Below are 15,687 nucleotides of genomic sequence, written 5' to 3'. Positions count from 1 at the left end.
GATATCACTCTAATTGTCTTACCGTTTGGTTTGCCGTGGGTTTTTTTAACTGTTCGATTCTCCCTCTTTTGTTGGTTCCTTTCCCCGTTTGGTTTTGGTTGTTTTGCTCTTCCGATTGTTTTTGGCGTCCTGGACAATCTTTAGATTTTGCTTCTCTCTTTTAGTTTTCCTCTTTCCCTTTTCTTTCTTTTTTGGCCCAAACTCAAATCCAAAAGACAAATGGAAATCGAGGAATTTGGCCTGTCCTTGCTCTAACCCTGAGTCCTGAATTCAGATTCCTGGCCAGAGAGACTTGGGGGCAGGCCCCATGTTCATTGGCTCTGGTTAGACCAGCCCCAATGCCAGGCTGCTGATTTCTATTGCTTTATTTTGTTCCTTTTCCCCCACACCCCCCACTCCCTCGTTTTTTCTCTTTGATTTAGTTTCTTTCTTGGTCTCCTGAAAATCCATGGAAAACACCATCCCATGACATGCTACGCTCTGGTCACTGTCAGCTCCTGGACAGGCCCCTCCAGTTGGGAGTGGGGGGCTGGGGCTGAGCCTCCAGTGGCAGCCAGCTGGGCAGGTTCTGTAGGGGGGGCGGGGATGGCCCTGGGAGATGTGGAGCGGCCCGGGACCAGTTCACACCAGTTTGGGTGCTGTTCTATGCTGGCTGCCAGGGAAGAGGTGACATCCCCTCCCTCCCTCCTCAACCTTGAGGGTTCGTGGTTCCGTCTCCCCCAACATTTGCATGGCATGAATGGTCTTTTCCCCCCAGGAGGGATAGCGGCCAGTTCCCCCCACCGCTCTGCTGTTCGGACTAACACTGTGTTTCACACTGTCTTCCTTCCCCCCCGCCCCCCGCCCCATCTCCCCTGACCTCCGTCCCCCTGCCTGTCCCGCATGGCCTCTGACGGGGTGGTTACCTTCCCTCGTGAGGGGACGAGAGGAGGAGGTGCAGGAGGGGTGAAGTGGGGCCCCCTGTTGCCAAACTCCTCTGTTTGGGTTGGGCTCGGTCCCGGTGAGTGTTGGTGTGGGTGTCTGTGTAAACGCAGCTGGTGTGTGTTGGTGTGTGGGTGCGACTGTGGGTAAATGTTGGTGTGACATTTAGGGGGTGTTAGTGGGAGACTGTGCTGTGTGTCTGTGGGCTTCTGCTGGTGACTCCACACGTGTGAACGCTGGTGTGAGCTGCGGGCTGTGGGATGGTGCGGAGGTTTGACCCTGGGCAGGGCTCTGCGGGGAGGCGAGCAGTGGGGGCCGGCCCTCAAGTCTTGGGCTGTGATGGGCAGGAGCAGGGCAGGAGCAGGGCAGGAGCTGGGGCTGGCCCTTTGCTCCTCGCCTCGCCTCAGCGCGTGTGCCTGCTGGCTGTGCTGGTGCCATCCCCTGGGATTCCCTCGTGCCTGCCCGTCCCGGCTCTGCAGCGCCAGGCAGTTAGTCATCGCCTATTAATAATGCAGAGTGATTGAGCACCAGGCTGGGGACCCCGCAGATGGACGTGTCTGCTCCCGTGGGGCCCATGCTGCTTGGGGCAGCTGCCTGGCCTTCCCAGCCTCCCTGATCTGTGAGGCTGCCTGGCTGGCCACGAAGGAAGCTTGCTGGCTGGAGCTCCCAGGCAGAGCAGCTCCTCGGCCTCCCCAGGGGCTCGACCTGTGAGGCTATGTCTGGCCTGTCCTGATGTTTTCACAGGCTGTGTTTCCCTTTTACCCACAGACCCGTGGTGGCCCTGTCCTCTGCCCGGTCCCCGAGGCAGTGCCCACAGCCGCAGTCATCATCCCAGCCCTTCCCCATCCGAGACCTCTTCTGGTCACTCCAGGCATCCTGGCGTTCCAGTAGAGCCAGTTGGTGGTCCCGGCGCCATGCCACCCACAGGCTCTGCTCTCCAGCGGCTGCTTCTAGAAGTTAGCTTCGGTCCACCCCTCCAGCCAGGCCAGGAGCTGGGCATTTGGAACTCTTTCTTTGCAGAGCCCCCCTGGACAGCCAAGCTGTGACTTTGGGGACAGAAAGGAGGCAAGATAAACCCATGTGGCACACCCCAAACACCAGGGCAAAACCATCTGAGCATAAGGACTCCGTAGACCTTCCTTCTGGTCTTGGCTCAGTTAAAAATTGACCACATGGGCTTGGGCCAAAGCTCAGTTTCCTCATCTACTGCACAGCTGATGATATACATTGGCTGTTTCATGGGGTCAGTGTGAAGATCAAGCAGGGTAATGGAAGGGAAAGCATCTGTACTCTGTAAAGGAAATTATAATTTTATTCATCCTTATAACATATTAACTGATTATCCATCTCAGTGTTTCCAGGGTGAGGGTGTGTTGTAAAGAAGTGATTCCCTTCCCATAGCAGACCCTGGAGAATACAGCATCTCGGGCCCCACAGGAGATCCTATTACCATCCCTTCTTAGGAATCAGTCTCAAAATAACTGCATGAAACCCCAGAATGCCTCAGGAATTGGCCTGGGGAGGAGGAGGAAAGATGGAGGAATGTGGTTAAGTTGGTTAAGAGGCAAACAGCCTTGTGCGGTTTCAGCCCTGGCAAGGAACGTTCCTGCTAAATTCTACGTTTTTAAAGTCTACGGTGTGAGCATCACTGCTTGATGATCAGGGCTGATTGCCTCCTGGTGGCCTGAGGAGCCTCATAAACCCTCGAAAACCTGTCCCTGGGATCAGCCTTTTCAGGGCAAGACTAGACTCAGAGCATGGGGCCCCAAAAGAGATGGGGTTCACCCTGTTGTTACTCCCGGGCATTCCTCAGCCCCAGTTCCAGTTGGCTTTGAATTTATTTTTACTAACTCATTTTTATAAGGTCTCTTTTCTTGTTATTGGAGGGCTTCTCGTTGGGGGAGGGGGTGGATACAGACCAAAAAGGCCAGTACGTTGAGAGGTTTGGGTCAGGTGTGGTCAGGATGATGGACGTTTTCTTGTAAAAATAGTAATAGTTTTCTTGTAATAATAATCAAAGACACACACTGGGGTCTCTGATTCTTTTAAATAGCTCTCACATCCTGCATATAATTTAAACTTGACAAATGCCTAGGTTGAGGCATCAGGCAGAGACTGTTGTCAGTTAACCGAAGGGGAAACTGAGGCCCAGAGACAGCTGGGGGGGGACACATAGCAGTTATGGAGGGTCCGGTGCCTTCACTTCTGTTATCTCAGTCGATCCACATCATCAGCCTGGAGTACGAGTGATGGAGGTAGTTACACCCCTTTTACAGATGAGAGGCAGAGATTGTTCTGGAAAATGGGAAAGGCGAGAGGAACTCAAGGTTTCTGACCTGAAGTCTTTCCCCTCTAGCCCCAAACTTTATCAAATCCAGATGTCAGGAGTTGCTGTAGGGCTATAACTGCTGGCCAAATCATTTTCCTGGGAGTCTTTTCAACCTGATTCTCCTTTTAGCTTCTCCCTGCCCCAAACAGATCGCTGAACTTGAGCAGGTAGCAGGCCTGCACGACCTCCCTCAGCCATCCTGTCTTCATGCCCTACTCCACCCACTTAATCTTTTTTTTTTTTTAAGATTTTATTTATATATTTGACAGAGGAGACACAGCGAGAGAGGGAACACAAGCAGGGGGAGTGGGAGAGGGAGAAGCAGGCTTCCCGCTGAGCCAGGAGCCCAATGCAGGGCCCGATCCCAGGACCCTGGGATCATGACCTGAGCCGAAGGCAAACGCTTAACGACTGAGCCACCCAGGCGCCCCCACCCCACTTAATCTTATGGGGAGGCCCGGGCCTTCTTCCTAAACTAGTTGTTCTTAACCACCTTTGGCTTCTGGAACCCTTTGAGAATTTGATGACAGTAATGGACAAATGAGACAATTTTGCATACAATGTCGATGGCCTTCAAAATCCCAGAAACCCTTCTAGCCCATCCACAAGTCAAAAACATCAGCCCTCCATCTTATTCTCCCCTGAATAGTCCCCCTCCCAAGGAGGTCAGTGACCCTGTGATCCTAGTAGGCAGCTGGGAAAGGCGCTGGATGGTGCCAGAGGGGCTTTCCCTCTTCCTCAGCCTTTCTTCCTGGGTCAGGACAGGCATGGAGTGTGCCTGTGGGGACAGGCATGGCCAGGACCCGGTTTCACATCCCACCAGCCTGCCTACGAGCAGACAGGCAGAGCAGAGCGGAAGAGAGGGGGGCCCAGCAGGGAGGGTTGAGACCCCGCCCAGGTCAGAGGCTGCCTCTTGCAGCCACCTCCAGCCACACTCCATGCTCCTGGGACGTGGAGGGAGGCTGGGCTCCCGTGTCTTCGGTGCGTCACCCCTTCTTCCCCGGCTGCGCATGGCTGTTCCAGGGCAGAGCTATGGCTCATTCCCGTTGGCGTCCTCAGTCCTCACTCAGGGCCCTGGCGCGGTCCGGGTTGATGTGTTGGTGTGGGTTGGGTGCTGAGTGTCTGCTGTGTCTCGGGTGCTAGCCGTGGTCCTGGTGACCGAAAGGAGGATGCTTGGAAATGAGCCGGTCAGGACTTCCTCCCACTGCCTCCAGCAGGATGTGGTGTGTGAGCAGGTGTGTCTGGGTCAGTGATCAGTAGTGAATGGGTGGTGGGAATGAGCGTCTGAGTCACCCTCTGGTGAGGAAGATCTGAGCCTCGTGTCCCTTCCGTTTCTTTCTCAACCCATAAATGTCTCTGTCCTAGCGGTGGCTCCTCTCTCCTCCTCCGTTGGAAGGAAGCTTCTCCTTCCTGCACCCACAGCTTCCTCGCCTCCATCTCTGCTCTTCCCCATCTCCCCTGACCCTGCATGCCCTCTCACCTGCGGCTGCCTCTCTCTCCTCTCCTGCTGGGCCTGGCTCCCAACCCTGGCCCTCTAACCTGCATGTGTCCCAGCTGCAAAGGCTGTTCAGTCGCACGGCCCCCCTGCCCTCCTCCCCCGCCGGCCCCACCCCTTCCAGAAGCTGCGCGGGGAGAGGGGGTTGGGGGGCAGGGGCATCACGAACCCCTGGGGTGGAGGGGGACGGGGGAATTATGCCCCTGTTTCCTGCTTTTACTAACGAACCTGCCATTTTTGTGTCTGGACTTTGATTTGTCTGAGGGAACAGTCGGGTTTTACTAATCTCTGTCATCTCCCTCCTTGCCTTCCCCAGAGACTGTCCTCCATTCCCCCTACTCTTGGCTTCCTTTCCACCCAGTGCCCGTCTCCCCCTTTCTCCCTCTACTTCCTCCACCCCCAGGCTGACCCCCCCCTTCCTCCGTGCACCTCCGTATGTCACCCTGTCTCCTGCGACCCTCTCCCTCAGCCCCTGGGCCAGGGCTGCTCTAAAAAATAGTTGTGAATTTGGGGGACAGATAAGAAGGTGATTAAGGCAGCCCTTTTCCAAAAGGGGCACCACATGGCAGGGATTTGCATAAAGCCGTTGAGGGCAAGGTCAGATTCACGCCCAGTCTGAAGGGGAATCGAGGAGGGTGCTGCCCACAGGTCAGGTCCTTCTAACTGTAGAATGGCAAAGGCAGGTGAGCTCACTGCATGGACTGGGCCAAAGAGAACCCATAGGGTGAGGAACGTGTCTATAGCTGGTGCCCTGGCTGCTGGGGCCGAGGGGGGAGGACACAGCTGAGTGGCTCAGGGGGGCTGGAAGCCTGAGGAGGCCAGGGAAGCCTCTTCCTGAGGAACTTGGGGGCCAGCGGGGCCCTCCGGCTGCACCGAAGCAAGGGCACCTGATTAGAGCAGTCTCAGAGGATGGAGGCTCTGTCCGCTCAAGGCTCCTGAGGTGCTGGGCTTATAGATGGGACATAGGCAGTGAGAGCCCAGTGTCTCTCCGGGTCGCGAGGTGACTTGATGTTCGCCTTTAATGACCATGATGTGTCCCTGGATTGTGCTGGGATTAATGTGGTTGCAGGGACATGTCAGGCCAGATACCTGCCCTTCAGGAGCTGACCGTCTAGGTGGCGTGGCCAGTCACAGGCTCAGGAACTAATTAGTGGCCCATCTCCAGGTCTTGGTGTGGGATCAAGAGCGGAGCTGCAGGGTGGGACGGGACGGAATTTGCCCTAGGGAGACCCCTTCACCTACCGCCCCTCCCTGTCTTATCCCACCCCTTCACCCCAGTCCCCTTCTTCCCGTTCCCCAGCCTCTTTCTGCCCACATCCTAATCTCGTATGCATGTTTTTGTGACTAATACTTTGACCCTTCCCTTTTCCACCCTGATCCCTACTTCCCAACCTCAGGTGGGTTGAGGGAAGAAGAAATAAACAATAATGACCAGCCCTCTCCTCAAAATAAGACTCAAAAGCCTTCAAACTGCCCCCTCCCACACAGACCTTCTGTCCTTGAACCTGATCCCCCCAGCACAAGGTTTGATGGTTCCCAGGAGGGGACCCCTTCAGCCCTCACTCTGCTCAGCTGTACCCCCACTCACTGTGAGTGAGGAGGACTCGAGGGCCCTGTGGGGGAAGCTCCCTTTGCCTCGTTGTGCCCACGTTCTTTCGGAGTTCCTAACATCCTCCTCCTGCCCCATGACAATGGAGCCCTGGAGACCAGGCTCAGGAAGATGGCTGGTGGCATGTGCGTATGGGCTGGTGTGGGTGGGGACATCACAGGATGTGACTGGAAGGCCCAAATCTCCAGACGGTGCCTGAAAAGAGGGTCCTGAAGCATCTTTGGGGACTGGGAAGTGGGGGTGAGCTGTGGTCTGCGGAAGCACAGTGTTGGGTTCACTGCGAGCCAGCTTCCTGATGGCTCCCGTAGGAGCCTGCCTGCTCTTCCCAGGTGACCATCCTAAGCCACAGCTTCCCTACAGTGGGGCGCTCATGGTCCCGAAGCCCTTGGTTCTTCCCCCACAGTCTTGTTGGGTCTCTGGAGCCCTTGCGGGCTGCTCCTATGGCTAAACTTTTCAGGGGCCAAGTGGGCATTTGTCTGGGGAGGGCGTAGACAGAGAGTTCCTTGCATCTGTCACTCCTCCCCAAGGTCACTTCTGCCTTCCCCAGGTCACGGCTGAGCCCCTGTCCTCTCCTTGGAACATCGGGTACTCCCCCGCTCCTTACCCACGTTGCTTTCTTAGCTGACTTTTCAGCCCAGGGTTAAGGTGTTGTGAAATTAGCCCACACCCCCTGTTCCCTAACCTGAGTAATGATGGCGGTGTTAGTAGGGAAGACAACGAAGAAAAGAAGGCAGGCTGATAAATAAAGGGCTACCCTCTCCTTGGGAGACAGGAGAACCACCGGCATACAGGGGGACCTGGGGAACAAAGAGACAGACTCAGGAAGAAGGCAAGGACCAGTGGGAACCCTTGATGTTAGGGTGGTGGTGGTGGGAGTCAGCCCCGAGGGCGTTCTGTGTCCCCCAGGAAGTTCCAATGCTCCCCAGTAGTGTCTGAGTTCCTGTTCCGCATGCCCTCGCTATCTCCCATTTCCCTGTTGGTCTAAGACTGAGAGGACTCCCCAGTGCCCTGAGGGGACAGCCTCAGGTGAGGCAAAGCCACCAAGATCCAAGGAGAACTGGTATTCTCTACCTCCTTTATGAAAGATGCTCTGAAATCACATGAGGGTCCAGAAAGCACCTCAAGAGGAGGGAAGTGAGGATGCCATTTCCATCCCCCCATAATGGGGCCTTGTCCTGAGGTCGCTACTCCTGTTTGGAGCCATTTCCAGGAACTGCTTCTTGCTGTTCTTCATGGTGGGCCCTCCAAGTACCCTTCGGGCCTCTGCCTGCTGAGTTGGGGGCTGTGGGGCAGGCCTTAGCCCACCCTGAAACCATCAAATCTTGTGCTACCTCCTTTCCTGCCTTCCCTCTCTGCCCCCCACTGTTCCTCTTCCAAGACAAGCAGACATAAAAATGGGGGTCCCCCTCCCCCTGGCCCCCTGGCCCCTCCCTTGCCCAGCCCGTGGCTTTTCCCAGGGAGTTGATGCCGGTTGTCTCCTTGTCTCTCTCCCTCCCTCCCTGGGCTGGGCAGGTGACCATCTCAGTGGACGGGATCCTGACCACCACAGGCTACACGCAGGAGGATTACACCATGCTGGGCTCGGATGACTTCTTCTACATTGGGGGCAGTCCCAACACGGCTGACCTGCCGGGCTCACCCGTCAGCAACAACTTTATGGGCTGCCTCAAGGACGTGAGTAAGGCTAGGAAGGGTCTGGGGTCAGCCAGGAAACCCTTTGGTCCCTGTCTTCAGTGTGATTTAGTCGGAGCTGGCCAACGGCCTGGTTCCTCTGTTCCTTCCAAGGTGCAGGGAGACTTCCCCTCTTCAAAACCTAAGCCCCATTGATTTCATCAAGAAGCTTCTCCTCTCTCATTTCCTTGAGCCCCCAAAGTCCCCCATCCTCTCTAGGACCCTTGAGGACCCTTGAGGGTGGCAGTGGTGCAGAGGAAAGAATGTTGGATGTGAAGACTAAAGACCTGTGTTTGGTCCTGGCTCTTTCACCCACTAGCTCTGTGACCCTAAGGTCAAGTCCGTCGGCCTGTCTAATTCTTAGTTTCCTCAGCTGGAAAATGAGTAGTCAGTACCTACTTCTCAAGGTGGGTGTGAGGGGCAGATGAGAGGGTAAATAAAAATACTTTGTCAGTTGGAAGATGTCCACTAGATGTGAGCAGTGATTCTCTTGTCATTATTATCAACCCCGATTCAGCAGGTACTGAGGGCCGCCCGGCTAGGCTGGGCCAGAGGACAGAGCACAGACCCTAAGTGGGGCAAGGGAGGTGTTCGTTCACAGCCTCTGTGCATGAAGTTCTAGAACAGAGGTCCAAGCCAGTGATCCAGTGGCACTGAGCAGGCTCCCCCCCCACCCCCCTTGGCAGGGTCCCATGGTGGCTTCTGCTGCTGCTGAGCAGGAGTGGCCAGGCCCTGAGCTGCTTTTGCTTCTTCATCCCTGACCCCACCCCTTCCTGCAGGTGGTCTATAAGAATAATGACTTCAAGCTGGAACTATCCCGCCTGGCAAAGGAAGGGGACCCCAAGATGAAGCTGCAGGGGGACCTATCATTCCGCTGCGAGGATGTGGCTGCCCTCGACCCCGTGACCTTTGAGAGTCCTGAGGCTTTCGTGGCACTGCCCCGCTGGAGTGCCAAACGCACTGGCTCCATCTCCCTGGACTTCCGCACCACTGAGCCCAACGGGCTCCTGCTCTTCAGCCAGGGCCGGCGGGCTGGGGCCGGGGTCGGCAGCCATAGCTCTGCCCAGCGGGCTGACTACTTTGCCATGGAGCTGTTGGACGGCTACCTCTACCTCCTGCTGGACATGGGCTCTGGGGGCATCAAGCTGCGGGCGTCTAGCCGCAAGGTCAATGACGGAGAGTGGTGCCATGTGGACTTCCAAAGGGACGGGCGCAAAGGTCAGGAGGCCTGGGGGTTGGGGGTCTCCTTCCACCCTCCCCCTGCCTGACTTCCTTTCCAGGCCCCTCCCACTCTCCTCCTGGCCTCTCCCCCATCTGTTCTAGGCCCCTCCCACTCTCCTCCTGGCCTCTCCCCCATCTGTTCTAGGCCCCTCCCACTCTCCTCCTGGCCCCTCCCCCATCTGTTCTAGGCCCCTCCCACTCTCCTCCTGGCCCCTCCCCATCCTTTCCAGGCCCCTCCCATTGCTGTCCTTCCCTTCCTCCCATCCGGTCAGCCCCTTCGTTGCCCCTCCTGTCATGGTACATTGACAAGAGGAGTGTAGTGTTTCGAGTCAGCAGAGCTGGCTTCACACCTCAGCTCTCCCACTTACCATGTGTGTGACTTTAGGCCCTTACTCAGCCCCCTGAAGCCCAGTTTCATTATCTATAAAAGGAACCATTGCACTGGGGTCCTTGAGAGGAGAAAATAAGAGAATATCTGTAAAAGCATAGCACAGTGCCCAACACAGAGTAGATATCCCATTCTCCTTTAAACAAACAAACAAAAATCTTCCCAACCCTGCCTTCCTTCTAGCTAGGTCCACGCAACTTTCTTTTATTAACTCACTTAACAAGTACTTACGGAGTACCTACCGTGTGCCAGGTGCTGTCCAAGGTGCTGGGTTAGGGTTGGTGGTGGACGAAACAGTCTTCGCTGTATGGAGCTCGTGCTCTGGTTGGGGGGGGTGGGGGACACAGGAGCACCCGACACTCTCACCGGGTGAGGTTTCTAGCACAATAAAACAGCAGGGCAGAGAGTGCTCGGGCCAGGCAGGTGCTATTTCTTGAAACTTCTGTTGCTTCCAACCACCCTTTCCTCTACTCTTCCTTTTTGGTCTTCTTTTCTGCCCAATTCTCTCTTTGCTCTTCTCCATTTGTTGACCACGAGAGAATGGATTGATGTAAAGGAGAACTGACACAATGTCCAACATAAGCACTTACCAACATCAGCTAAATTGTTGTGCCCCCCCCCCCCGCAGTTGTCCCTGCACCAGGCCTTTGAGACTGGGTGAAGGGGCTGTTTCCCCCCCACACACAGGGAGCAAGGAGGCACTGTGGCTCCCGGAAACATCCACCTCTCGTGGCTGGCTGTTTCTTCCCTTCTCTTCCCCAGAGAAGTGTCGCCTTCCCCAGGCTTTATAGTACATGGGTTCATCCCTTGGTTTTGTCTCATGATGGCACCTGGGGGTCTTCACAGAGCACTCGCTGCCTCCCAGGGTTTCCCCGTAGGTGACTAGTGACTCTCTAGGTTGGAAGTCTGCTCAGGCCTTGCAGAGAACCCCAGGGCCTTCTCTTCTTTCCCTTCATGCAGTGGTCTCATTAGCCTCCCACAGATCTCCAGAGCTCACACACCAGGTCTGGCTGGTCCTTGGGTCACTGTTTGACCAGCTCTGGCCATTTCTGATGTCCCAAGTTCATTTGTGCACTTAATCCCACGCTTGGGGCAGTCATCCCAACAAAGCTCTCCTTGACCTTTTCCGTGGTTTTTTTTTTTTTTTAGTTGTGTTAAATTACACATAACATTACCATTTTAACCATTTTTAAAGTGCACAGTTCGGTGGCATTAAGGATCTTCACACTGTTGTACAACTGTTACCACCATCCACCTCCAGAACTTTTCTTCTTCCCAAGCTGAAACTCTGTCCCCATGAAACACTAACTCCCTGTTCCCCTCCCTCAGCCTCTGGCAGCCACCATCATACTTTCTGTTTCTAGGGATTGACTACCCTAGGGACCGCCTGTAAATGGAATCATATAGTAATTGTCCTTTTGTGTCTGGCTGACTTCACTGAATGTGTTTTCAGGTTCATCCCCATGTTGTAGCGGGTGTCAGCCTTTCCTTCCTTTTCATGGCCGAATATTATTCCATTGTATGTAAATACCACCACCTTTTGTTTGTCCATTTATCTGTCAATGGACACTTGGTTTGTTCCATTTCCATGTTTTGGGGCAAGGATCTGGAGCAAGGCCTGTACTCACTTTAATTTCCTTTTGTTGACTCTCCATTATACATTCTTTCCCCACCTCTTCCTTCTCCCCCGTTTGGTTCATTTACTGAGAGTCCAGCTGGGCAGCGTCCATGTCCAGGAGGCCCCACAGCAGGTGGGTAGAGCAGGCATCTGGGGACTCTGCTACCAACAGGGATATGGGTGATCAGAGGGCCATATATGGGGGCCTGGTCGGGGAGTGGGTTTTAGCAGCGAGACCCTGGAGCATCTGACACCTTGTCAGGAGAGACAAGCTAGGGCCATGTTATTAAAATGGGACACAGGGGAGTGACTTCTCTGGCTTAGGAGAGGCTTTGAGCAGAGGAGAACGTGCTCCAGATTAGGAGTCCCATCCATAGAAGAGGCCCTAATTCTGCTTCTTGAATTTGACACCCTGTACTCAGGCTTTGATCTCCTACTGCACCCCCTCCCCTATCCAAGATCTTTGCCCAGTCAGGCCTAATGTAGACCAGACCCTCCTTACCTCTCTTTAACCCCGTGGAGATAGGCAGACTTTTTAAAAAAAAATTTATTTATTGGGGCGCCTGGGTGGCTCAGTCGTTAAGCGTCTGCCTTCGGCTCAGGTCATCATCCCAGGGTCCTGGGATTGAGCCCCGCATTGGGCTCCCTGCTCAGCGGGAAGCCTGCTTCTTCCTCTACCACTGCCCCCTGCCTGTGTTCCCTCTCTTGCTGTCTCTGTCTCTGTCAAAAAATAAATAAAATCTTTAAAAAAATTTATTTATTTATGAGAGAGAGAGAGAGAAAGCAAGTGCACTAGTGGATGGGTTGGGGGGGTGGGAGGGAGGGGCAGAGGCAGAGGGAGAAGCAGACTCCTCGCTGAGCGGGGAGCCTGATGCGGGGCTTGATCCCAGGACGCTGGGGTCATGACCTGAGCTGAAGGCAGACACTTAACTGACTGAGCCACGCAGGTGCCCAAAGACTTTTTTTTTTTCCTTAAGAATTCTTGAGAAAGGACAGAAGAAGGAAAAAGTATAGAAAAAACTGTAAACAGAATAGTTTCTAATGTATAGGCTTCTGCTTCTTAAAGATCTCAGTAAAGGTTTTGAAGCTCCCACTTGATCCCAAATCTTTTTTCTAAGGTAACCAGCCTTTCTTTCCAAAGAAGTCTTACGACTCAGGAGCTCTGTGCCTGGCCACCCCTCTCCTGACTGTCATCCTGTGTCGGGCTCTGGGAGCGGATCTGCCTGCCCATTTTGTCCACCAGGCAGAGGGTTGGACCAGCAGGCTCTGGATGGCACTCTGCCTCTGCTCCTTACCCTCTGGGGTGCTTTGGGCAGGTTCCCCAATCTCCCTAAGCTTCACCTGCTGCTTCGAATGGGATCATAAAGGGCTATTTTCATAGGGTTACCTTGAGACTCTGACATAAGAGAAGTGCCGAGTGCCTGACATAAAAGTTCAGTAAATGTTAGTAGGAAGAAAACACTTTGGATTCAAACTTTTCAGCCTCCTTAGGGTTCTCTGCCTCTGGTTTCTGGTCTAAGGCACTGGCCGGGGGGATGACCCATGAGTGATCCAGCCCTTTGGGGCATGTCCAACTGCTGTGCATGCCCTGAGGACTCACTCGGGTGCAGAGGGAGGAGTGTGGACAGAGGCCCACCGCACACCACAGCTGGGCTGGGGCTGGCTCACCTGAGCTCCTGAACTTGAAATCTTTGTCAAGTAGTATCTGCAGCTGCAAATAAGACTGAGTTTCCGGCCCAGGGCTGCTGTAGGGTGCGGGGTGGGAGGTCAGGGGTCCCTTTCTGGCCCGTGTTGACTCTCAGTCCTGCCTTCGTCCCTGAGGCCCACTCTCCCTTGATTCTTAGGCTCCATCTCAGTGAACAGCCGCAGCACACCGTTCTTGGCCACCGGGGAGAGTGAGATTCTGGACCTGGAGAGTGAGCTGTACCTGGGTGGTCTCCCTGAGGGAGGACGGGTGGACCTGCCTCTGCCCCCGGAGGTGTGGACGGCGGCGCTCCGGGCTGGCTACGTGGGCTGTGTGCGAGACCTCTTCATCGATGGGCGCAGCCGAGACCTTCGGGGCCTGGCCGAGGCTCAGGGGGCGGTGGGCATCGCCCCCTTCTGCTCCCGGGAGACACTGAAGCAGTGTACCTCTGCCCCCTGTCGCAACGGGGGCATCTGTCGAGAGGGCTGGAACCGCTTCGTCTGTGACTGCATCGGGACCGGATTTCTGGGGCGGGTCTGTGAGAGAGGTGAGGCTGGTTTTCATTCCCGGTGTCCCCGCTGCCCATCCCTGGGCCCCTGCCTCCTCAGGGTGCCCCTCCCAGGCCAGCCCTGGGCCTGTCATCCTTGTAACGATCCTCTTGGTCTCTCTCCCTCCACTGGCCTTCACCTGTACCTCGATTCCCTCTCCCCCCACTTCTGGGGCAGAGGCCACGGTCCTGAGCTATGATGGCTCCATGTACATGAAGATCATGCTGCCGAATGCCATGCACACGGAGGCGGAGGATGTGTCTCTGCGCTTCATGTCCCAGCGGGCCTACGGGCTAATGATGGCTACCACCTCCAGGGAGTCCGCCGACACCCTGCGCCTCGAGCTGGATGGGGGCCAGATGAAGCTCACGGTCAACCTCGGTAACCACCCCACCCTGTGTTCTGGTCCCTTCCCTGTCCTTGCCTCTGACCACACCCCCTCTGTCTGGAGAAGCTGGTGGTGGCGCCACCGAGAGTGGGAAATGGGGAGGTGCCAACCCTGGGTCAGCGCCTCTGAGAGCTCCGTCTCTAGCAAGGATGCACAGGGTAGGGGATGCTCCATGTTTGGCAGCACCGGGTATGGGGTACCCCCAGCATGGCCGTGCCATCCATCCAAGTGTGTCTCGGTGTGACAGCTGCTCTCCCGGGACACTCATTTGGGTTTGGTGGCTTCTGTCCTGTATCCACACGTAACAACATAGCTCCTTCTTGGTTGTCGGCTCATCCACTTACTCTTTCACTGGTTCATTCATTTCGGAAGGACTCACGGATGCCTATAGTGGTGCTAAGCCTGAGCTCAGCGCAGCTCATCTGGAGATGAGGAGGACCTGGCCATGTACATAGCCACACTCACCTGCTCTGAGTTTAAAAAGCCATGTCTGTCTGTGTCATAGGTGCGCAGGTGACGCTGGACAACTCGGGACATGTCTTCCCTTGTCTACTTTCACGTTTGAGTCCCTTGGCTGCCCTGTGAAGCCACAAGATCACCTGCTGGGCTTTGCTTTGCCTGCTTTATAGATTGTGAAATTCACATACTGACTCATCCAACATCACAAAGCCAGCAGTGGTTGGGGAAGGAGCCCAGACTCAAACCCAGGTCATTTGCCCTAAAGTACAGTGTTTTCCCATTGCCTCTAACAGACTGGGGAGTGGAGGGCATCAGGGACCCTCACCATCAGATGGCTTGCCATCTCGGCTCCTGCCCAGAACATACCTCACCGGGCCATCCCCAGGGTGTCTGTTTGGATGGGACCATCAGTCCTGTTGGGGCAGGAAGAAAGCAGCAGGTGCACTCATTTAGCTTATATTTATGGGACACTTTGTAAGCGCCAGTGTCTTCTGCCCCTGGCCTACAACAGTAGGGAAGACGCGGATCCCGCCTTGGTGGGGCTTTCAGTCAGGGGAACACTGGAAGTTGGAGGTCCTCAGCCATCCAGGCTGGGCTCATGACTGTCCATTTCATACTAGACTTGCTAAGCACATAGAAGTATAGCACCCAAGGGCCTGCCATATAGGAAGATTCAGGCCACGAGGCTCACTTGTTGTGTCCTGGGCAGGAAGAGAGGTAGGATTCTTCTGAGCAGATTAGGAGTCTCAACTGGAAAGAACACAGAGCTTTGAGCTTTTAAATCTTGATCTGGAGTTTCACCCTAACTTTGGTCTCTAGGCCACTTGTGGGACAGACTGTGGCCTTTTGGGGATCCACTGCCTCATTAATAAATTTATACGATGTCTTTCCCTTTCCCCTTTTGGCCACTTGGTCTTTGTCCTCCTAGGACAAGGATTTGCCGAGCAGGGCAGGGGCTGGAGGCAGGGAGATGTGTAGGCGGCTGGGGCCACAGAGTTGGGGAACATGAGGGCTCTGTGAAGCTCTGCTTTGGGCCATCATCACAGCCCACAGAGTGGGTGCTGGGTGTCAGTGCTGCAGGGGGGAAAGTGGGAAGGGAGGCTGCCTTTGGCCAATGTCTCATGGTCTGTACAACATCCCTGGCCCCTCTGAAATGGTCACGGGAGGAAGGCACCAGCCCAGGACCCCATGGGTGGCCCCGTGCTTCCTCAGACATTCCTGGTCTGTGTACCCAGACCCAGTGTGACAAACGCCTTCGCCCTGGGAGGCGTGTGTTCTCTGCACAGTAGCACATGGTTCTGTGTGCTGGGGAGTGAGACGGTAGGGAACATCTCTGGCCTTCTGTTTGCAGGGAAG

The 15,687-nt window shown here is 55.2% G+C and overlaps 1 protein-coding gene across 2 annotated transcripts in view; it reads left to right on the top strand.

The window, feature by feature from the left end:
* NRXN2 (neurexin 2) overlaps positions 1–15,687 on the top strand; it is a 98,663-nt gene that overhangs the window by 30,423 nt on the left and 52,553 nt on the right. For both annotated transcript variants that reach the window (XM_027580338.2, XM_027580348.2), the window contains exons 6-9: positions 7,867–8,028; positions 8,805–9,243; positions 13,097–13,483; positions 13,662–13,865. In XM_027580338.2, the coding sequence (XP_027436139.1) occupies positions 7,867–8,028; positions 8,805–9,243; positions 13,097–13,483; positions 13,662–13,865 (1,192 nt within the window). The remainder of the gene's footprint in view (positions 1–7,866; positions 8,029–8,804; positions 9,244–13,096; positions 13,484–13,661; positions 13,866–15,687) is intronic.

Source organism: Zalophus californianus, chromosome 11 (genome assembly GCF_009762305.2).
Source record: "Zalophus californianus isolate mZalCal1 chromosome 11, mZalCal1.pri.v2, whole genome shotgun sequence".
Classification (NCBI taxonomy): Eukaryota; Metazoa; Chordata; class Mammalia; order Carnivora; family Otariidae; genus Zalophus; species Zalophus californianus.
This window is presented reverse-complemented; position numbering and strand designations above follow the sequence as displayed.